Here is a 23,526-nt window from a genome sequence, read left to right on the forward strand (position 1 = left end):
CATCACTGTTACCTGATTCTTCCAAAAGTCTAAACAAATGCCATTTTCTATGCTGAAATCCAGCTGTTTTAACAGTTCTTCTCTTTCTGTATCATTTGAAATCCTGGCAGGGAAGGAGGGACTAAAACATTGATGTTATAAATTGTAACAACTTACAGGCAGCATGCAGGAACTACATAACCCATAATGCATTGCACTGGGATGTTCTGTTCCTTATTGAAACCACGTGTGCAGGGAATTGCTGGGTTTGGAGGATGCAGGCTAAGGACAGATGGCTGCAGATACAAAGTAACAGTAGTCAGACAGCTCAGCAAAGTAGTCGGACAGATCAGCAGGGGGCTAGGCTTAGGTAACTGTCAGAAATCATTAGAAATCACTGCAAGTCTGAATATTTTATGATTGATGTATAGTGCAAAGTTGCTTGAAATTATGTTTACTTTTCAAAAAGCTTTAAGATACGTCCTTTTGTGGAGTTCCCCTTTAATAAAGTGCTAGTGCTCTATGAGGTATGCCATGATGTGTTATCTGTGTATCAACTATATAATAATATCTATTTAATAAAGTGCTTGTGTGCAATAAATTATATCATAGTGTTTTTAGAAAAATGCCCTTTAAAGGACCAGTAACACAAAAAGTTTGTAAGTGAAAAATTCACTCTGCCCCATTCAGGCAACACTTCTATCCTGGAAAAAGGTTAAATATATGTAATGTTTAATCAATAAATAATGTGATAAAATCCCACTTCCAGTTGAGTACTGTGCTTTAGAAAAGGCAATGTGGCGACATTCACTTAAGTGCGCGCTCTAGTCTCCTGCCAACTTTCTATTTAAAACTGGAAGTTTGTTGTCCCAGCTTCACGGAGGCTTTTCAACCTGCATTGTTCTCCCCCCTTGCTTGCATTCCAACAATCATGTTCAGGTAGAGAGTGTGTGCAGCTAGATTTATTTCCTCACTAGCATGTATTTTTCTGTGAGCAGCGAAGACAGCAGCCGGGTCAGCCATAAATCTTTCAAGGACCAGAGAAGACCTGCCAACTAAGTTGGCATGCTCACATTCCCCTGCTTAACTGCTAGCAGCTCTTAGTGAAAAAATCACACTGATGAAAAGGCAGAGCAGTCTGATAATCCCCGATGAAGCCTGGACAATTAATTTTAAAAAGAAAGTCGGCAAACAGGAGACTAGAGTGCGCGCGTAAGTGAATGTCGCCACATCGCCTTTTCTAAAGCACAGTACACAACTGGAACTTGGTTTTTATCACATTATTTATTTATTAAACATTGCAGATATTTAACTTTTTCCAGGATAGAAGTGTTGCTGGAATGGCGTAGAGTGGATTTTTCACTTTTTTAGTGTTACTGGTCATTTAAGTTCATGTCTGTATTTAATCCTTGCGGGGCAAGGGTTTGCATGTTATAGATCCACCTGCTTTCCTCTTGTAGGGTTTTTTGACCCTGTCCCTGTCTCTCCAATTTGTTGCTACCTCTGTGATACCCTAAAACTTTAGTCCTTTAACGCTCTTATTATGAGAATGTTTAAAATGGTTGATACATTGTGGTCATCCAATCCTTTTTCTATTTTTCTAACATGTTCATTTATTCTTTCTCTTAGACTTCTATTGGTTTTCCTATAAATATATATATATTTTTTTCTGGAAAAGATGGCAACCCTACTTGTTGTTGGTACAGTAACCAACAGCTGGCGCTGATGTTTAGGGTCCTGGCGATGCAGAGGAAGGTGATCAGGGCATAGAAGTGTGGAGCATGGAAGGCAAAGCTGGAGGACCCCGGTGCCTCTGCAGTTGGGCAATGGTGGTAGGGTGTAGGGGAATGCAGGGAGTCCAGCTATGAGGCATGGTTGGTGGTGTTATTCAGCTGGGGCATGATAGGAAATTCTGCCTGGCACATTGGGCATCCAGGCCTGGATTCATGAAAAGGCCACCAAGGCCCGGGCCTAGGGCGGCAGGATTTTAGCTATCAGCTTGAATCCCAACCACTCCGGCATTGGTTCGGAAGCTCTGGGGCTGATCATAGTTTTATTAAATTTTCCATGCGCCAATTCCCAGTGCTCCCAACCTGATGATGAAAATTTGTGCATGTGCACAAATGAAGGTGAGGGGACAGGGGTGACATATGGCAGCGGGCCTAGGGGATCCCGCTATGTAAATCTGGCGCTGGCTGTAGTGAGGCCCAGGGTTCCAGTACTTCATGCAAGAGGGCAGTGGCAGGTGCTAGTGAAAGAGGTTGGAATGGAGACCGCTGAGAAGAATTGGGGGTGTGACAAAGGCTTCAGGGAACTTAAGGTGGAGTGGGGGAGCAGCAAAGGTGTAAAAATGATCACCGGCTTCTACTATTACCCAACTCAATGTCTTAGCAGCAAAGTTATTTACTGTCCTCGAGTAACTCTGCATCCCAATAACCTCCCCACTTCCATCTTGCTGCCAATTTATGGATACATGGTGGAGCTCTGGGACAACAGGGATAAAGGGATTATAAATATTTGCCACTTCCCTTATAGTAATGCCCCTAGCGCCCACTCATGTCATATCCAGGGGCCCCAAATATCACATCCTGCTGGATCTCGGGGCCCCAGAGCAATGCACTCTTTCACTGAAGAATCATTGTGTGTTGGGGAGTAGCAAGGTCCAGGGAAAATTAATGAGAAGAAAGATTTACATGTATAGACATGATCATAAATCACTGGGAGGGCCATTAAATTGTTCAGCCTAGTTTATTCCCTTTGGTTTTACACTAATAACTTCCTGGTTATTACAATAAACCTTTCCAGCCAACGAGCCCTCCCTGTTCCTGGCTATTCGGCCTGGTTTATGCCCTTTGACACCCCCCTTAGTGGTAACTTCCTGGCTTACAGGACTTCTTTGCCAGCCCACAAGCTCCGAATGTTTCTGGCTATTCAGCCAAGTTTAATTTCTGCGGTTCACCCCATACTTCCCAACATTTGAAAACTGGAAAGAGGGATAAAAAGATTCTCAGTTCACACAATAGATCTGCTTATCTTAAATAGTTAAAATTGTATCTTTGCTTATCTTAAATTGTTACAAATGTATCTATGTGCAGGTGCTGAGTGTTCTGGGCTCTCTGCCAAAAATCCTCTTATTTTAATTAGATTTTAGAAACTTTGTATCTTTTTCTGGCATCAGTGCAGGAGATCAAAGAGAAACTCAGGACTTTTTAATAAAAATACGGGACTGTGCGCTGAGCTGTCAAAATTGGGACTGTCCAGCAGAAAATGGGACAGTTTGGAGTTATGCAACCCCTACTGGTAATTTCCTGGTCTTTCCTGGCCCACAAGCCCACCCTGTTCCTGACTATCCAGCCTACTTTATTTCATTTGGTACTTCCCCCTAGTGGTGACCTCTTTGTTATAACAGGACTCCTTTCCCTGCCCACAAGCTCTGGGGGTTCCTGGGTATTCATCAAACTAGTTTATTTTCTTTGGTCCTCCCCAGCGGTAACTTCCTTTTTTATTACTGGAAGTTTTTCCCAGGCCACAAACCGTGCACCTTCCTTGCTATTTAGCCTAGTTTATATTCCCCCAGTGTTAACTTCCTGGTTATTACAGGTAGTACAGGCCCAGAGGCTTTCATTGCCCACAAACAATGCCTGCTCCTTGCCATTGAGCCTATTTTATTCTCTTTGGTTCCTCCTCTAGCGGTAGCTTGCTGTGTGACTGCAGAGAAATTTACAACAGGAGAGTGTTTTGGAAGGCAGCTGGGGTACTTAAATTAATTTACATGTAAATGTGCCCTCTCACTTATTATCTGTCATGCTGGGGGGATCCCCTCCACCTCCCATTTACGGACATTGTGCTGCTCAGATTTCCTCCCATAATGCACAGCGCAAGTCTCATTGTGCCAGCTTTGGGTCTTTCTCCTAGCTCAGCTACCACAGTACTTGTACCATTTGACACTTAGGAAATACATTTTATGTTGAACATTTTCTGTACAAAAATATCTCAGAAATAAAATATGTCATGAGCCCAGGAGCGTGTGGTCCTTGAATAACAGATCCTCTTATGTGTAAAACCAAAGAGGGTGCAACCCAATAAGTTAAGGACATTCCCCTCCCTCAAATACAGTCTATGCTCCAAGTCAGGTCTGGACTGGGAGTCAAAACAGGCCTTGGCATTCCAAGTACAGAGAGGCCCAATCAGCTCCCCACCGGCCCAATAAATAGTGACTTTCTATGGCATCTTATGGCAGCCCCTCTGGCATTTGCCAGAACCCACAGATTGCCAGTCCGGGCCTGCTCCCAGTCCCATAACAGCTTCAGATAGAGGGCAGGTCCAAGTCCTGCTACACACAAATAAAGTCTTGTAGTAAAGAAGTCGCTAAGTCAAGTCCATTCAGTGATCGCTGGCTTGTCTTTTCCTCTCACGGTCTCTGGATGTTATTTTGGGCGCTTTCTCCTGAAATTGGCCTCTTCTGTAGAATTAAATTCAAAAAAATGGCGCAACTCTTAGGACATCAGGACTCTAAGGACATCCCAAAGTGTGACAAGTATAGTAGAGAGGAGGAGCCATCAGAGCAAGATGGAAGCAAAGGTGAGATGTATCAAACCAGAAGACCGAAAATGGCAGGTGCTCACAGATCCCATGGAACAGGCAAGTATAAAAGAACTGCAGACTTAATGGAGGCAAAGTCAAAGAAGAACCAAGCAAGATGGTGACGGTAAACCAAGATGGAGACAGTAGGACAAGATGGAGAAAGCATGGCAAAATTAATATGGTAGGGAAAGATTGATTTGGTAGGGCAAGATGTATACATTAGGGCAAAACTGAGATGCTACAGTAAAAGAGACAGAAGGACAACATGATGAGAAGGTCAAGACAGCAGCCATGCAAAACTGCACCATTCAGATGCATCCCTTTATCTTACCTATAATATCCTCTTTTGTCATTGGCTGAGATACAACACCCCTAAGTGCCTTTAGCCACTCCCTCTGCTCTTTCACATTTTCACAAGTCAAGACAAACTCTCTTGCTGGGGTCTGGATGATAATCCCACAATCGTAATTGTTTCCTTTCAACCCTTGTGGCAAACCCTCTTGGACTGCGTATCCTCGCTCCTTACTTCCAATAAAGATTCCACCCTTTTCAAAGGCATCCTGAGAAATAGAATATAACTTGTGAGCTGTGAATCTGGCTCTTTAAATCTCCACACACATCACCCAGTTAGATCCTCCCCTACATCACCTGGGAGCGGGTTCCTCCCATGATTCACGCATATATTCTCTCACATACAGGACCAAGGGAGCTCCCCTTGTATATGACACAGGAAGGTCTGCTTGGCACTTACCAGAGGATTCTTATAATAAAGAAGTTTTCTTCCCCCTGAATCCAGGTTGAACCATCGCTTCTTAAAGGCTTCTTTTTTCTTTGGGAATGAGAATAGGGATTAGTTAGAGAATTCCCACAACACACAAATAAGTGATAGTGTGCCTTTAATTACATAATGAGCCAATTCAGCCCCAGCAGCTCTGTTCATGTCAACCCCCTTACCCCGGGGGCCACATATGGAAAGGAACTTACCTTGGGGCCAGTTTTTTCCATGTAGCCAACTTTACTGTAATTCCTGGTGATCTTGGGTATCAGCTAAATATAGAGGAACACACCAGTGTCATTCTTATGTCAGGAACTCATGGTTTCACCTCATATACAGTATGCCATCTCCTAACCACCCATCTGCTATATTCTCCTACTGTAGGAAACAATATGACCTCTCCCTCCCCTATTTATAAATAAAATTTTTAAAGAGAAGTTATGCCATGGGCACACAATAAGCTGTATCCTCATATTGTACTGTCTAATGGAAGCAATATGGTCCCTCCCTCCCATAAGTATAAATATACACTACACTCAATATATACAATGTACTGTCCTACTGTGCAAACGGCCATGTTGTTGCACCTAGCTAAGTGACACTTGTGGTTTGTTTCTAGGCCATGGTTGGGAAAAGGGATGGCCAGGAACTGTTTTGATGGGGAGGGATTTACAGGCTTTGTTTCCTGGTGTGTGTGAAGGAATTTCCTGGTCTATATGTCTATAGTTACACAGCAGTTGATTTACACTATGACACAAACCTGAAGGGGTTTGTTTTGCCATGGGGTAATTCCCTGGACCTGGGCCCAAAGCAGGATAAATAAATCAGATAGAGGGAAATGCCCAATCCTTACCTCTGCTTCTGAAGCTTGTGGGTAGGTTGTCTTCAGATAATGGAGCCGAGCTTCACGTAGGGCATTGTACCAGGCCACGATTTCCTGCACAGATACACAAAATAACCCTGTACTTTCTCCCTTGCTAAAAAGGCAGCCAATCCTTTGTTGAAGTTAATTTAGCTGCTAGTACAGCCACTTCAGAGAAAGAACAGCTTCCCAGTTCTGCTCTATATCTCCCCCACCCCTTTCCATGACCTATGTGCCAAATCTCCATCAAACAGTTACCTAGTGGCATATTTCCTCCCACAATCAGTGCAAGTATCTACAGTCCCCTTTTACCTCTGCACTATCATGATACACAAAGATATTCCGGGTCTGGCCATCCTTCATGTAGGTGATCTCCAGGCCATGCTGGTGTCCGATCTTCTCTCCTTGGAACATGACATTCAGGCTTTGGATTGGAATTATCCCCTTTGGACCCTTACCCTGCAGAACAAAGAATTATGTTGCAGCTTTCAGGGCCAAGCATCCCAAACTGATAAGAGAGTTTCTAATGCTCATGTACCATCTGGGAGAATTCCTGTTTCTCATGTACCGTCTGGGAGAATTCCTGTTCCTCATGTACCACTTGGGAGAATACCCATTCTTCATAAACTGGTTGGTTAAATTTCCTAAACCTGTTGTTTTGAGCTTTCAAGCCTCACAGATTTCTCTGTCGTCTCAAGGGGGACACAGGGACAGATGGGGTTAAGCTCCACCCTCTAGGAGGCAGGACACTTAGAATAAAAAAGGAAAAGGGGCGTGCCAAGACCATGGCTTAACCCAACCTAGAAATAAACCATCCAGTTTTTAAGTGTCCTGCTTCCAAGGAGGATGGACAAATTTTCATCTCACGAATTATTTTGTCAGAATACTGGCAAATGAGGTATTCATCCGGAACAGGGCTACCTGTATCCTTTGTGGTGTGCCTCCTACGAGGGATGCCCACCGGAGTCACTATCTAGCATTTAGCTATACCGACTGTTTTTTTTTTTCTAGACATGCCTGCATTCCGCTATGGGAGAGCAGAGGGTCTAACCGGTGCGGCGAAAATGTGAGTATGACCCCTTTTTTCAATGGTTTAATCTCTGCTGGCTCTCCCCCCCCCCTCATCCGGAAATAAGAACGTGAGGCGGCTCCCTTCTATACCTCCCCCGGTTCTCTACCTCTTAAGGCGGTTCAACACTCCCTGTGGCTCTCTCTGCTATCTGGGGGGCTTCTTCTTGCGGTCTGGAGCTTCCATTTCTCGTCCGCGCCTTTTCTCCTTTAGCCGGCATTGTGGTGCAGAGGCGGAAGGGACGCGCCATGCGTTCCAGCGCCATTTTGTTTTGCGCTCCGGGTGGAACGCATGGTTAGGCGCGCTTTACAGGAGGCGTTGCCTTCCTCCGACTTCCTTCCCCTTCGCCTCACGCTGCCTACTCCTCGCATCTGAGGACATTAACTTCAGGGGGCCACAGGACAGAGAAGAAGCTCTCCCTACAGGACGCGCGCAAGTTAACCCTTCGATTACCAGGGTACAGCGCCTTACAGCCCTTGCTTTTCTGCCTCAAAGCAGTACTTCTCCTACCATTCAGCAGGTAACACAGACACCGCTATAATGGCAGAGGGTAAGTCAGGGGGACTTTTCCCAAGGGCAGGGGGGAGAGTACCAGCAAAAGCAGCAGCACAAATTACCTATTTCGCCTGCAAAAAATGCCAAGCAAAAATACAAGGAGGTCAAGGTGAGCCCCTCTGCAGGTCTTGCAAAAAGGGGTTGTCTTCCTCCTCTGCTCCGGTTGCCAACCCTGATCTTAGTGACAACACATCCACGGGGGCTCCTTGTGGGTCCCCCACTCCGGAGGTTTCTATCCCAGACCCCTCCCCCGGACCCTCTGCTGAGCCCCCAGCCCCTCTTTGGGCGCTTCAGCTTTCTCAGTCATTAGCCTCCTTACAGAACCTTCCTTCCATTGCAGATACTCTAGGTAAAGCCCTGGCCAAGCTGGACCATAAATCCAGCGGCAAACGCAAAAGATCGGAGAAGTCTAAGGGCCACACTAGTACCCATACTCCGTCTGACGACTCCGCTTCAGGAGGGGAGTCATCTCATTCCGACGGTGAACTGCTCCCTTCCGAGTTTTCTTCGGACGCAGAGGAGGTCAACGAGGAGTCCGCGGGTCGTGATGTCCAGCATGACATTGACCATATTATTCAAGGGGTTATTGAGATTCTTAAGGTCACCCCTTCCACGGAACAACAGTCTCAAACACCCAGCCTGTTTAAGAGACAACACAAGTCTTCTCTCTGTTTTCCTTCTCATGAACAACTTCTCAGCATTGTTCAAGAGGAATGGAACTTCCCAGAACGAAAATTTCAGGCTACTCGGAAATTTTCAAAATCCTATCCCTTTTCTAGGGATCTGGTGGACAGGTGGTCAATGCCTCCGACTGTGGACGCTCCGGTTTCCAGACTGTCGAAGTCCACAACGCTACCAGTCACCGACGCGGCAGCCTTTAAGGACCCGTCCGACAGACGTCTCGAGGGTTTTCTCAAAGCTGTCTATTCTTCCGCGGGGTCTACCCTTCGTCCTGTACTAGCTTCAGCCTGGGTGGCCAGAGCCATCCAGGCATGGGCCGAATCCCTTTTTTCCGACATTCAGGATGGCGTTCCCAGGGCCGACCTTATAGAATCTGTGCGCTCTCTAGCTGAGGCATCAGCCTACCTTTCTGACGCTACCCTTGATACAGCTCAAATCACTGCTCGCACTTCGGCTCTAGCTGTAGCGGCTTGTCGGACTCTGTGGCTTAAAAATTGGGCAGCCGACACTAGCTCTAAGAAGTCTTTGACTTCGCTCCCATTCAAGGGACAACGACTGTTTGGTGAGGAGCTCGAGAAAATTATTTCTCAGGCAACTGGGGGAAAGAGCACCTTTCTCCCACAGACAAGGCGGTACTCGCAGCAAGGCCGCCTTGGCAGAGGTTCAGCAGATACTACACTGGGCGGAAGCCAGCTCCGTCAGACTTTCCGCCATTCACATCCCAGGAGTGGACAACACCAGGGCCGATTTCCTCAGTCGACATCTACTAGAGCCGGGAGAATGGGAACTTCACCCGGAAACGTTTGCGGAGATTGTCGGCCATTGGGGTGTACCCGAGATCGACTTGATGGTGTCCAGAGTCAATCGCAAGGTGCCAGCCTTCTTCGCCCGCTCACGCGATCCACTAGCAGTGGGAATAGACGCCATGACTCAGATCTGGCACTTCGACCTCGCCTATGTCTTCCCTCCTCTTCCCATGCTTCCTCGGGTGCTGAAGAAGATACGGCAGTCTCACGTCACGGTCATCGTAATAGCCCCCTTTTGGCCCCGGAGAACTTGGTTCTCGGATCTTCAAGAGATGTCCGTAGCTCAACCACTGCGACTGCCCCCGAGGTCCGACCTGCTACTTCAGGGTCCTATAGTCCATCACAATCCGGGCCTCTTCGCTTTGACGGGATGGCTGTTGAGGCAGCCATCTGGAGACGAAAGGGGATAGCGGAAGATGTCATCACCACCATGTTGAAGTCCCGCAAATCCACTTCTTCAAAGGCATACCACAGAGTTTGGCGTAGCTATTGGACCTGGTGCAGGGAGACATCTGTTCCCTCAGCAGACTCTTCCTTCATGGACTGCGTCATTCCTCGAGTGTTATCCTTTCTTCAAAAAGGTCTGCAGTTGGGACTGAAACTCAGCTCCTTAAAGGTACAGGTCTCGGCGCTTTCGGTTTTGCTTCAATCCCGTCTGGCCATGGATGACTCGGTCCGTACATTCCTCCAAGGAGTGGCTCATGTCGCCCCTCCCTTCCGCTCTCCGACTCCAGGTTGGGATCTCAATCTTGTCCTGGATGCTCTTTTGGATCCTCCCTTTGAACCACTTGGGACGATTTCGGATGACTGGCTTACTCGGAAGGTCGTTTTTCTTGTGGCTATCTCCTCTGCTAGGAGAGTTTCGGAGCTCAGCGCATTGTCCTGTGATCCTGCCTTCCTCGTTCTTCACAAGGACAAGGCTGTGCTGCGCACTGTTCCGTCGTTCCTCCCCAAAGTGGTGACTTCTTTTCACATCAATCAGGAGATCATCGTACCTTCCCTGTGCCCGGATCCCAAGAATGACAAGGAACGCAGACTTCACGGCCTGGATGTCGTAAGAGCACTCCGTTGGTATCTGGAAAGGTCCAAATCTTTTCGGCGTTCACAGTCCCTGTTCATTCTGCCCTCGGGGACTCGGAGAGGTTTGGCAGCATCTAAGGCGTCCATTGCCCGATGGATCAGAGAAACCATTGCGAAAGCCTATGTTTCCAAGGGTCGAAATCCCCCGGCAGGTATTCGAGCCCACTCTACGAGATCAGTGGCTGCTTCCTGGGCATGGCGGAATTCAGCCTCTTTAGACCAGATCTGCAGAGCGGCTACCTGGTCTTCTGTTCACACATTTACAAAATTCTATTGTCTCGACACGTTTTCCTCGGCCGAAGCTTCCTTTGGCCGTAAGGTACTGCACTCTGTGGTGCAATGATGTGTCGTTATCTCGCTCCCACCCTGTTTCTTTTGTTGGGGCTGCTTTGTTAAGTCCCCATCTGTCCCTGTGTCCCCCTTGAGACGACAGAGAAAACAGGATTTTTGATACTCACCGTTAAATCTGTTTCTCTGTAGTCGATAAGGGGGACACAGGGTTTCCCGCCCTTCAGCGAGTTGGATCTATTGGTCCGCAAGTGAAAAGTTTTCCTGTTTACCAGTTCTGCGGTTTTTTGTTTATTACTTAGCAGTCTCTTTGGTACAAACTGAATGGTTTATTTCTAGGTTGGGTTAAGCCATGGTCTTGGCACGCCCCTTTTCCTTTTTTATTCTAAGTGTCCTGCCTCCTAGAGGGTGGAGCTTAACCCCATCTGTCCCTGTGTCCCCCTTATCGACTACAGAGAAACAGATTTAACGGTGAGTATCAAAAATCCTGTTTTCTGTACTTCCTACTTCTCGCCTTGTCACCCCTCCTAATTCCTTCTACATTTTCTTCTGCCCCACTTTGACATCCCCAAATCCCAGATATTAACATGAAATGGTGCCCATGTTGAGATGGGGAAGAGGAAATACTCACATTGTCCTTAGTGTAATATTTTAGCAGTCCCTCACTTCTAGATAAGACAAATCTTCTTTCCTGGAATCCTTTGCGGTCTCTACCCCTTTTGTACAGGATGCCTTCCCGGTCTGCTGGGAAAAAAAAGAGACAAGCCTTAGTGCCAAGCGCCTAGTTACCCCCTCCCAGGCACCCCTATACGGTATTTCTACACTGATATCCTCCTAGTCTGGGGTGACACACTATAGTTATAGTGTCACAACCCATGGCATGATCCATTAGCTAAAAGGCTCATTTACAGCACTGCTGGCTGGAGCAGCCTGTGACTTATTTATGTAAGCAATAAGAAAGCAGAGACACACTTAGAATGAAAGAAGGTTCCCAGAATGGAGCAATAGGATGATGCTGATGTACCTGTAGTGTGCATAGTAACTTTATTGGACATAAATTCCTCTCGTTGGTATTTAGCCCGAATCCACTGTTCTTTTAATGCACTGAAAATAAAGAAGACACATCACTTACTGTAGTACTGCACTGGGCCAGAACAATGTACTGCAAGCAGTGAAACTACTGAGGGAGCAGGGAAGGTGCAATCGCACTTGGGGCCCACTGGCGGGTCGTGCGCATGCAAATCCGCTGTGGAGATCGCACCCGGCCCGGAGATGGGTAGTTGCGTTATTGACTGCAGTGTCATCCTTACCCAGGGGTTCCCAACTTTTCGTACTCGTGAGCCACATTCAAATGTAAAAGGAGTAAAAGTTCCTGGGGTACCAAATAAGGGCTGTGATTGCCTATTTGGTAACCCTTTATAGACTGACAACATACAAGAGCCTGTATTTGGCAATACATCTGTTTTTTATGCAACTAAACTTGCCTCTAAGTCAGAAATTTATAAATAAGAACTGAAAGCAACATCCATGTGGTGAGCAACATGTTTCTCACAAGCCACTGGTTGGGGATCATTGCTCTAACTCATGTAAACCTACCCTTAATACCATAGCCACCAAAGTACCAGAAAAGTCACCCTTACAAATAACCGTATCCCTCCGATAGTCCATAGTGGGGTAATTAGATGTTACTGGGTCCCACAAAATCATTGAGGCCCTCCCTAAACTCAGGGAAGGATGGTACTATATTATCAGGCTGCATCAGCTTCCTCTATATTTACACCTGCTAAGCCTGTGTGTCCCAGGCAATACCTAGGAACATGCGAGTAATAGGTAGAGCTGTACTCACATGCAGTCGTTGGCGTGGGGCCGATAGTAGAAGGGAGGAACAAAAGCTTCATATTTCTTTTTTGCCTTCAGGTTTCCATTCCCAATCATGAACTGTAATGAAGAAAACGAACAAAGCTGGGAATCTGAAAAACTGAAAAATCTGTGGATCCCCCAAATTAACAATATCTCAATCTGGCCTTTAAACCTTGTTCCATGTTACCTGCACCAGCCGCTCATCTTCCCAGTTATCCAATTGTATCGACTTGACTTTGCCACTCTCCGTAAAACTACGGTGCACCCCCGAGCACTGCAAGCAGATAAATACTCCCACTTTGCACGAGGCCCAGTCAGGATCTACAAGGAAAATATTGGTCAGGGTATTTCTAGGATACTGAGTGGCTCTCGGGCTTACCTAGACAGTACAGTATGAAGGTATAAATTATTGTGTTCCCAGAACTGTATATTTGTATTTATATTTCTTTAGTCGGCCCTCCTGTCAGTGCAGACTTAGTGGGTTATGCCTTGACCTCTGGAGGCAGGACAGAAACTGTTAATTCTCGGCTCCTCCTCCTAGTTATATGTAGCTGGCTCCACCTTCTCTCTTCAGTTCTTTGTCTTGCCTCCGGAGGTGTAGGACAGTTTTTATTACAGTTATACATTTCTTTTAATTTTTTTCTTTACTTTTTATTCTGGATCATATTAAACCTTTCAGAACAAAGACTGTCCATCGGGTGTACAGAGCAGGCAGATACCAGAATCTGACAAGGAACAGAACTGCTCATACCTTAAGGGTACGCAGGGCTACCCTCGTGGCGCACAGGGCTGAGCCGCATAGCCGCACCAGTTCTCCAAGCAGCAAGACGGGACAGAGCAGCAGCGCTTGTGTAGTACACACACAAGTTATATACTGTAATTCCCACGCGGACATTAGTAAGCTTAAGGGAAGACACTGGTGTATTCAATTATAATACCGATCGCAAACAGTGATACCACACGGGCTTCCTACAGAAAATAACTGTGTAAGCACTATTACTGGCGGTTGCCACTTACTAATTAGGATGGAAAAAGCTGATTCTTTAAATGATCTGAGGGCAGACATACAGACCGCAAAAAGATCAGAAAAGTTACCGAAGTGCAGGAAATGCAAACAATCCCTAAGAAAGTCAGAGAGAACTTTCTGTTCTGTTTCTGATTGTAAGCACAGTTCTAAATCAACAGATGTACTTGAACCACCAGTACTGTCCCCACAACCCGCCTTATCACAGGCAGCAGACGGGCCTGTATTAACCCCTAACACTGATGAAAGAGGGGCTTCACCTGGTCCAATGTTACTTGCCTCACCATCACCAATCATACAGTCACATCAGATGCTTCTGGCCCTGCACCCTGGAACCAAATGTCACCAGGCCCCTCAACTCAGGTGCCACCACAGTTTAGTGAATTTTTACAGTGGATTATGCGCACTGCCCAACCAGTTCCCCCAACCTCGGCAGAAAATACGCACTTAAATAAGCAAACAAAGATGCATAGGGCTGTCTTAACAGCGAATCCCCTCTCAGATTCAGAGGATGGTTTAGCTTCAGACTCAGGTGAGGAAGGTGTTCCTCCCTTAGATATAGATTCTTCTGACCATATACATTCTGATTCAGACTCAGACGATGAGCAGGGGTCAGTCACAAATCCAGAAGTATCAAAAAAAATTCTTAGAGAGATGTTACAAACACTGGAGATTAAGAATGAGACAGTCCCTCTGTCTAAAGCTGACAAAAAACTACTAAGGAGTTCAGAAGAAATCCAAATTAACATTCCCAATTTTTAATTCTGTAACACAAGCCATAGAAACAGAATGGAATCAACCAGAGAGACGAGTCGCATTAACTCAAAGATTCTTTAAAACATATCCGGTGCCTGATGAACACCAAAAGAAATGGGATAAAGCCCCTAGCGTAGAATCGGCAGTAGCCCGTCTCTCCAGACACACAGCATTACAAGCCGAAGAGGCGGCATTTAAAGATCCCTTAGATCGCCGCATGGAATCCACATTAAAAAAATCCTATGTACAAGCAGCAGCAATACTACGCCCTGCCATAGCTTCTGCAGGCTTAGCCCGCACAGCAAAATATTGGGCTCAGGAACTCAATCGACATCCACCGTCTTCTAGACAGAAGTTACAAAGTGAGCTAGACAAGTTAGTCACCACATTCGCATTTCTCACAGAGGCCAGTATGGAAATCACCAGGCGAGCGGCCAAGGCAACAGCAAATGCAGTAGTCACGAGACGAGCCTTGTGGCTCAAACACTGGTCAGGAGATACAGCTTCCAAACTAAGGTTGTTATCCTTACGATTTACAGGAGAATCCCTCTTTGGCCTCTTTGGCCCGGATCTAAATCAGATAATTTCAGAGGTTACAGGAGGGAAAAGCACTTTCCTCTTCACAGGAAAGAAGCAGAGATTTGACACACCAAATATATTTTCCAATAGAAAACCTTGGGCATCTCAAAGTAGACCTTTTCGTCCCTCAGCAGGCAAACTCAGCAGATCACGAACAAAAACGCAAAGCACCCTGGCAGCAACAAGCTCACCCCCAACACCAAAAAACAAACCTCTAACAGAACCAGCCTGACTCGGCCCAGCAAGGGCCGAGTGCAGGAGGGAGACTGCAAAATTATCTCGGGGAATGGGAAACCCATGTGACAGACACATGGGTTATAACCATAATTTATCAGGGATACAGAATTCCCTTTTCCCACCACCTACCACCAAGAAGGTTCCACACTTCATCAACGTCCCCCAACAGGGAACACCCCTTACAGCAAGCTGTCCTCTCACTATTACAAGCAAGGGTGATACAAGAAATTCCACTAACTCAAAGATACAAGGGGTTCTATTCCAAACTTTTTGGAAATAAAAAAAAGAAGGCATCTTCAGGCCAGTTCTGTATTTAAAAACCCAGAACCCAATGGTTACCAATCACAAGTTCAAAATGGAATGTCTGATCAGTCATAGCGACTATGGAACCAAACAATTTCATGACATCAATAGACCTGCAAGATGCCTATCTGCACATACCCATCTGTCCCGAATCCCGCAGATTCCTACGCTTTGCTATTGGCGACCACCACTACCAGTTTACAGCCTTACCCTTTGGACTTTGTACTGCGCCATGCATTTTTACCAAAGTACTTACCCCGATCATAGCTTACATCAGAGCAATGGGTATAAAAATCCTACCTTATCTGGACGACCTTCTGATCACAGCACCATCAGCAGTCCAAGTAGCCAAAGACACTCAAACCTGCAGTACTGACCCAACACGGTTGGCTCATAAATAACCGAAAAAGTGCTCTACTGCCAAGCCAGACCATTCGATTCTTAGGCCTAGACATCAACTCTCGAGCACAGAAAGTGTTCTTGCCTCAGGACAAGATAAACAGACTCATACAAACAACCACAGATTTTCAAGCAACTTAAACAGTCGCAGCAGAGAACTTCCTACAACTTCTGGGCTTCATGGTGTCGGCCTTGGAAGCAATCCCGTTCTCCAAATTTCATCTTTGACCACTACAGAACAACTTTCTAGACCAGTGGAACAAGAACCACAAGGAATAGGAAAAATAAAACAAAGCGGGACCACCACAATTCTGATTGCACCAGATTGGCCGAACAGGGTATAGTACACAGGCTTATGGTACATATCCAAACCTTGGCGATTCCCTCTAAATCCTGACTTACTCACTCAGGGACCCTTCAAACTTGCCTCTACTTGTTTGACGGCCTGGATATTGAGACCGGATGGTGGACTCATCAGGGGTACTCACAGAATGCCATAGACATCCTACCACAAGCACGAAAACAGTCTACAGCCAAACTATACTACAAAGTATGGAAAACTTTCCTTACATGATGTTACCAAAAGGGACTTCATTAGGAGGGTGCTTCCCCAGCTGTAGTAACTGATTTCCTTGCGGATGGCTTCAGAAAAGGATTAGCCCTCCATACACTAAAAACACAAGTATCACACTAACTGTCCTAACCCACACAAGGTGGGCTGACAGAGCAGAAATCCAACACTTTTTTAAAGGTGTAGCCAGAGCAAGCCCTCCATTGAGACAGCCACTTCCAACCTGGGGTCTACCACTGGTGCCGACAGCTTCCCTTCGAACCATTAACATCATGTGGCCTCAAGTATTTATCACTAAAAGTTATTTTTTTGGTGGCCATCAAATCCGCAAAACGGGTGTCAGAACTTGCTGCATTTTCTTGCAAAGAACCATAGACTTCTTTTCACGCAGATAAAGCAGTACTCAGGACTGTCCCAGATTTCCTACCCAAAGTAGTGTCCGAATTCCACATCAATCAGGACATTGTACTACCATCTTTCTGCCCACAACCAGTTCATGAGCGAGAAAAGTTGTTACACATGTTAGATGTGGTGAGGGCACTTAGAATTTATCTAAAATGAACATCTTCATACAGATGTTCAGACAGCCTGTTTGTCTCTTACGCTACTACACATAAAGGACTAGCCATTTCCAAAAGAACAATTGCCTGTTGGTTAGTACAGACAATCAATATGGCCTATGACTACCAACACAAACAGAGACCGTTTTCAGTAAAGGCCCATTCTACTAGGGCACAAAGTACGTCTTGGGCACTTCAAAATCTGGCAACGGCAGACCAGATATGCAATGCGGTCACTTGGGCCTCACCAAATACTTATTACGTTTTACAAGTTAATCGTTTTTGCTTAACAAGCGCCAAGTTTGGTCGAAAAGTTCTCTAGGCTGCAGTAGCATAGTGAATAGGCAAATTAAGCTACGCAGCCTACAGTTATACCTACCCTGAAAGAGGGACAGCTTTTCGACGTCCCACTACGTCTGCACTGACAGGAGGGCCGACTAGAGAAGAGGGGGTTTGGTACTTACTGGAAAACCCCTTTCTAGTAGGCCCGAACTGTCAGTGCAGTAAGTCCCACCCAGACTGATTTTAGTATAGGAAACTGCACTGACAGTTCGGGGTTTTTCGGTAAGTACAAAAACCCCTTATATAGTATATGGAAGGGAGTTGCATGTATGAAACGGTCATACAGAGTGTTCGAGGCTACAGTACTTTGTTTTGCCATTAGGATTTCATGCAAATATACAAGGGGCAGATAGAATCCAAAAAGCCCATGTGACAATCTTAGACCAGCTGAAGGACCGATTAATGCCAGAATTCTATTGTTCTGTCTTGTGCAATATGAGAATTTCTCCTCTTTCTAACTCATCAGTTTCCTGTTCTATTTTTGCCCTCGCTTCTCTATGTGTTTCTCTTCCTGCATGAAGGAAGCTCAGAGCCGAGCACAGGAAGTGTAGCAATCACAAGGCCTGACTGTGTCGCATGGAGGCATGACAAGGTTTGGGGGACAGGACTGACGCAAGTGTACCCTAAAAACCCACCCCATTCACACACACACATGTGAGTATTTGCTACCCCCCACTGACAGTCACTATATACTACACCCGCCTGTGAAGCCAAGATAGTATGTAGCCTGGGTATGTGGGTAAGAATGAAATGACAGTTGCCATGTACCGTCCTTTCCCACGGGTTACTCTTTCTTCCCCTAGGAACAAGGAAAAGAGACAGTGACAATAAATGGATGATTATGTGAATAATAAGTACAATCTGACCCACACACTGGGAGACAGAGATGTGTAAAGTGGCCAGGCCACATTTTTAGGGACACAGGTGTAGCCCACTATGGACCCAATAAGTAAGTAAGTGTATGTGTGTGTATAAAGCAATATAGTGGAGTGCTGGGGTAATGTGAAGTGTATATGATACAAGCCACACCTAAGTGCACATTGATGAAATTGGTTTTAATGGAATTTTGGGATGAGTTGCATCTTTGTTTTGTCTCCAAATAATCTGTCTAAGCACATGTTCAAATAAAAATACATATGTTTGGTAAGAACCAGCACTCTTGATTTTAAAGGGGCTGTTCACCTTTCAAAAAGTTATTTTCAGATTAATAACCAAAAATACAAACTTTTTATTTTTTTCAGTTTTTTTCCAAGTTTTATTTTTACCATTCTTCCAACATTAAAGTTTAAAGTGTAATGTTCCTGTCTCTGGTGTTTGCCAGCTCAGTAATCCAAGTGAAGACGAATCATATGGATTCTGCTCAGCAGGGCCAAAGATAAGAAAAGTATCAACAAAATGTATACATTTAAAGCAGTTTTCAGAGTTGACCCTCCACCCAGCTAATTTAGAAATACATAAGAAAAATGAAACTTAAAACTAAAAAAAAGTAACTAAAAAAAAGTCTTTATTTCTGGTGTTCTAAAAACAACTGAACCAAAAAAAAAAGTGTTGCAAGGTGAACAAACCCTTTAAAACAACGAAATGTATTTATTTCACATACTACACTGGGAACGTGATAACATTGGACCTTTATGTGAAATAAAAACATCATATATGTTGTATATGTTGGCCCCAGTATTTTGGGAGTACAGGCAGGAGCTGTCATTAGTCAGAGGGCTATGAGAATTCTCTTTCATTCTTCAATATGTCTGAGCAGAGCTGAGACTTCTGGGAAAGCAGGAGTGCACAGGTCCCAACCACAGGGCCCAGATACACAATAAGGCAGGGATTCCCAGCAGTCTTGTCATAAGGCAGGTTGGGTTCCACTGAAGACATGTGCCCCCTGTACCCACACAGACTTTGGGAAATGATTTGCAGAACTGGCATGAGAAAAGCAGAAGGGGCAAGGTGCAGCGAGTTCAGAACTTGCCATTTCTGCTGATATTGGTTTATTTTTGGGGAAGAGAGACAGAGGCACATGGGAAAGAAAGAAAATGTCTAGGCAGACAAAACCAGACACCAACACTTATAAGGAGACTTGAAATAAAAAAAATGCTGCCGGGCCCATTTACCAACACAAGTGGAATAAGAGACCCAATGGCAGTGTAATTGCAGCATTACCCCCAGCATTCCAGCATAATAGCATGCATCTCATTTGTGCTTGTCTTAGTAAATTGCACTCAAGTTTGTGTTTTGGTTGTACCAGTCTAGGGGAGGAGTTACAGTATTGAATTGAAAATGCTATAAGCGGGGAATCCATCAGGTGTAAATTGCGTGAGTCAGAGTAACATGGAAGTAATTTCTGCTTGGGGAGGTATGATGAACGTAGGACATACAGCACAGACAGGTAACAAGACACAGATTAAATGGCAATGAGGCATGTCATTTTGAACTGTGTTTTGACTTTGTTAATGACCCATCATATTTCCTTGTCTGGATAATCCTTTCCTTGTGAGTAAACATACACAGAGCCATCACATCCCATCCTACCTATTGCAGATTATCCAAGGTGATTCATTGCAGGTTATGTAAGAAAGTAAGGTATCTGGGCTGTACCATAGACAGGAGCAGTTGCAGGTAAGGAGAGGTATTTCAAGGTAATTGAGTAGTGCAGCAGTGCTTATAGCGAAAGAACTGGGGTATTTGGTTGTTCACCCCTTTTGATAACTTTTTATATGTTAAAGAATGGCCTATGCTGAGCAATTTGTAATGTTTTTTTCATTCTTTTGTTGATATTCACCTCCTCAGCCCCTTTAATTTACTTTATATTCAATGGTTAACCCTCATTTCCCGGTTGGCGCAGGGAGAACCTATTACTTTCTTAGTTCTTCCAGAAGGCTGACCCAACACAAATCCCCAACTTTGCAGGAATGTGGAAATTCTGGACCCAGAGGTGCCCTCTTGCAGTCAATACTTTCTATATGTTTGCCTCCCATATGTGCAGTACTGGGATAGAATGTCACAAGCTGTTATACGGCAGAAAAAAAACATTACACAGCACGGGCTGCACTCTGCAGGTATTCAAGGTATGTGCACAGCATGGTGGAAAAAGTATATATACAGGACAGACACCCAGAGAGTTTCTTACCTGGCAGTCCACAATCTGCACACTCAGAATTCTCAGGCAGCTTTAGTGTCTCCAGCAGTTGGTTATTCCTCTCTCTGTTCACCATTGTTGGTTTCTTTGTGGGGGACTCAGATCAGATCCCTGTCCATCCTATTGCAATTGAAGTAGGTTCCGCAGATACACTGTGTCACCTGGGAGCTCTGTTGCTTCCTAGTTATCTGAGCTGAGCTTGTGCCTGAGAGGCTTGTTGCCTGCTAAGAACTTTATGTGAAAGCTGGGCTAGTGACCATGACCATGAGCTCTTATGCTCCTTGTTGCCCTGCGTGAGTGGTAGGGCAACTGCTAGTTGCACTGCCTGAGTGCCTGCTAGTTGCCCTGTCTGAGTTCTCTGCTGCCTGCTAGTTGCCCTGCCTGTAGCTGGGCTAGTACCTGAGTGCTCTGTTGTCTCCTTGTTTGCCTGCCTGGGAGCTGAGCTAGTGCCTGGAAGCTCTGCTGCCTGCTATTTGACCTACCTGATAGTGGTGTCACTTAAGAACAATGTTACCTACTAGTTGCCCTACTTGTAAGTTGGGCTAGTTCCTGAGAACTGTGAAGCCTCTTAGTTGCCCTTCCCAAGAGTTGGATTTGTGCCTGAGAGCTGAGCTAGTTGCTAGCTAGGCAGTGGCTGGGAGTTGTGCTGACTTGTGATCAAGAAGTTGCTAAATTCAGTGTTGCTATCTAGCCCTAACTCCTCCCCTGTGGCCGAAGGCCAAGCAGGCAGTCCCAATACATTTGTGCAATTTCCCTTTTTCTAGGTCGCACAGTGATGTACTGGTGTCACTTACTTACTGGTACCTATCCTCCCTGTCTCACGCTAACACCCACTGACAAAGCACGACTGCTGCTTGTGTTGGTTGCAGTCAAAGCAACTGCAAACAACACAAGCAGTTGTGACCAGCAGTGCAGAGAGCAGGTGCTTCACTTTGAATTTATAGCTTGGAGGAAAGTTTTAGTTGCCAATCCACATTTGGGCTATCAAATAGTCAATCAAAGCCCTTGTTTAGCATCCCAGGAACATTTTCATGTTCGTGTTGCTCCCCAAATCTTTTAACATTTGAATGTGACTCACGGGTAATAAAAAGGTTGGGGACCCATGTAGAAAGTAACACACTCTCTTACACCCACTGATGGGGCATGATCTCTCAGCGTCCCACTGGGGAACTTTATACGCGCGGCTCCAATTCCTTGTAGAGGAGGTTACTGGACGTACCGGAAGTTACTGTGATCCACCTGATGGGGATGATGAGTAAGTGCTTTCGGCTTCTCTCTCTTTTTGCTGCGCCAAGCACTTCCTCTTATTACTTGTGTCCTGACCTCAGGGGTAAAATATTGTTGATGCAAGTGAGCAACAAATAGATCTGAATGGAGAGTCTTCACGGATGCCCTATACTCCACTGGGAGTCGGAGGAACAGATGATGATGATGATGATGAAGTAAGCAGCTGAACCAGAGGGAAAGTTGTCACAGAAATACATACGGTCTGGAAGGGCAAATCTGGCTACTTCAGTGCGACCTCTATTTGCACCCTAATATAAAAAAGCTATGCCTATGTGCAGATATATAGAAACAAGAGCTATGAGGCTGAGATATTATTCCCCCCCCCCAGTATAACCACCCCGTCCCCCAGTGGGTATGTGCGGAGAGGGGTAATGGAACTGGCATACTAATTGCACTATTACCCCGTTCAGTAGGTATGTGCAGATATACAGGGAGAGGGACAATGGAACTGACATGCTATTTGCCCTTATTTATGCATATTGCCCTACCTGTCAGTGCAGGACATCTGGGGTTAAGTTCTCCTCCCTGGAGGCAGGACAAACAATAATAATTCTTTAGGCTCCTACTCTTCATGTGTCACCTCTATCCTCAATTTTTTTTTGTTTGCCCTGAGGTGGACATACAAACATTCCTCCTCAAATTTTTTTACGTTTTTTTCATTAGTTTTTATTTATTTTATTTCAACTTTTTATGCTATAGGTGTGCTCTGGTTGTAGACGAGCCCTCTTGGTGTGCTCCCGCAATGATGTGAGCCCCAAGTATTTTTTTTTTGACTCCGCTAGCTGAGCCACACAGTATATTAAGGATTCCAGAAAAGCAATTCCTTAGATAAGTACAGTGGGCTTGTTTCCACTATACTAATCAGTGTAAGCCCCATTCATTTTTGGTGTGCTGCTCCACTTAATTCAGCGGGTTGATTGCCCCTGTCAGCGTGAGCCCCATATATGTGTATATATATATATGTGCTCTGCTATACAAGAGGTTTAGCAAGGTCCTGATAATTTCGGATAACTGGCGGCTAATCCTCCTAAATGCTCACCTGCGCAGCATCCCCTCCATTGCATCATCCAGATATAAAAGTGTCAGGCTCTTCTGTCCCTGCTGACAATGTGCAATCCAATCAGCAGTTCTCACAATTTCTGGGTTGGTTACAGTCTCATATCAATACTTCTGTTCAACAAGCACTGGCAGATTACCACTAAATCCAAAACTAAGACCAAGGTCTCAGCTGCCTCACAGTTCAGCACATCTGAGTCAGGTGCAGATTCCCAGGATAGCCATTTATTGGATTCCGATGAATCCACCTCTCATAAACAACCTGATGATGTCAAATTGTTGCTAAAGCACCTTTGTGACATACTAGAAATTAAAGAAACACAACCACCAATTTCTAAAGTGGATAAGGTATTGGGTAATGCACCAAAAAAGGCCAGATCTTTTCCTACAAGTAAATCGATCACTCAGACCATTTCAAATGAGTGGTCAGACCCAGATAAGCGCAACACCATTCCACAAAAATGTTATGCTAAATTTCCAGTAGCTGATGCTCATGAGCAGTTTTGGCAGAAGTCCCCTAAGGAGACTCAGCGATTCTCCGATTATAGAGAAATACTCTCTTCCCTCTGACGATTCATTCTGGGATCCCATGGATAAGAAGATGGAGTCGGCACTCAAAAGAGATTTCCTACATTCAGCAGCTATCCTTCAACCAGCTTCTGCAGCTTAGTGTGGCATGCACAGCTAGGTTTTGGTGTCATGAGTTAAAATAATTCTCCATCACACACGAATACTTG

General features: G+C 45.3%; 1 protein-coding gene across 3 annotated transcripts; it reads right to left on the reverse strand.

Moving 5' to 3' along the window:
* Window positions 1-3,927: 3,927 nt before the first annotated feature.
* On the reverse strand, window positions 3,928-22,054 carry adap2.S (ArfGAP with dual PH domains 2 S homeolog). Of its 3 annotated transcripts, none has more exons than XM_018238614.2 (11): window positions 20,438-22,054; window positions 12,727-12,860; window positions 12,526-12,617; window positions 11,704-11,783; window positions 11,311-11,423; window positions 6,513-6,659; window positions 6,192-6,275; window positions 5,548-5,610; window positions 5,315-5,392; window positions 4,895-5,123; window positions 3,928-4,642 (listed from the first exon to the last, which is right to left on the reverse strand). In XM_018238614.2, exons 1-11 carry the CDS (start codon window positions 20,520-20,522, stop codon window positions 4,539-4,541), a joined length of 1,209 nt encoding a protein of 402 aa, XP_018094103.1. In that variant the 5' UTR covers window positions 20,523-22,054; the 3' UTR covers window positions 3,928-4,538. The 3 variants fall into 3 exon arrangements, with proteins under 3 accessions (XP_018094103.1, XP_018094104.1, XP_018094105.1); XM_018238615.2 differs by having other exon boundaries at window positions 11,311-11,420; window positions 20,438-22,052; XM_018238616.2 differs by having other exon boundaries at window positions 3,928-4,441; window positions 20,438-22,046.
* Window positions 22,055-23,526: the final 1,472 nt, after the last annotated feature.

This window comes from Xenopus laevis, chromosome 9_10S (assembly GCF_017654675.1).
Source record: "Xenopus laevis strain J_2021 chromosome 9_10S, Xenopus_laevis_v10.1, whole genome shotgun sequence".
In the NCBI taxonomy this organism is placed as follows: domain Eukaryota; kingdom Metazoa; phylum Chordata; class Amphibia; order Anura; family Pipidae; genus Xenopus; species Xenopus laevis.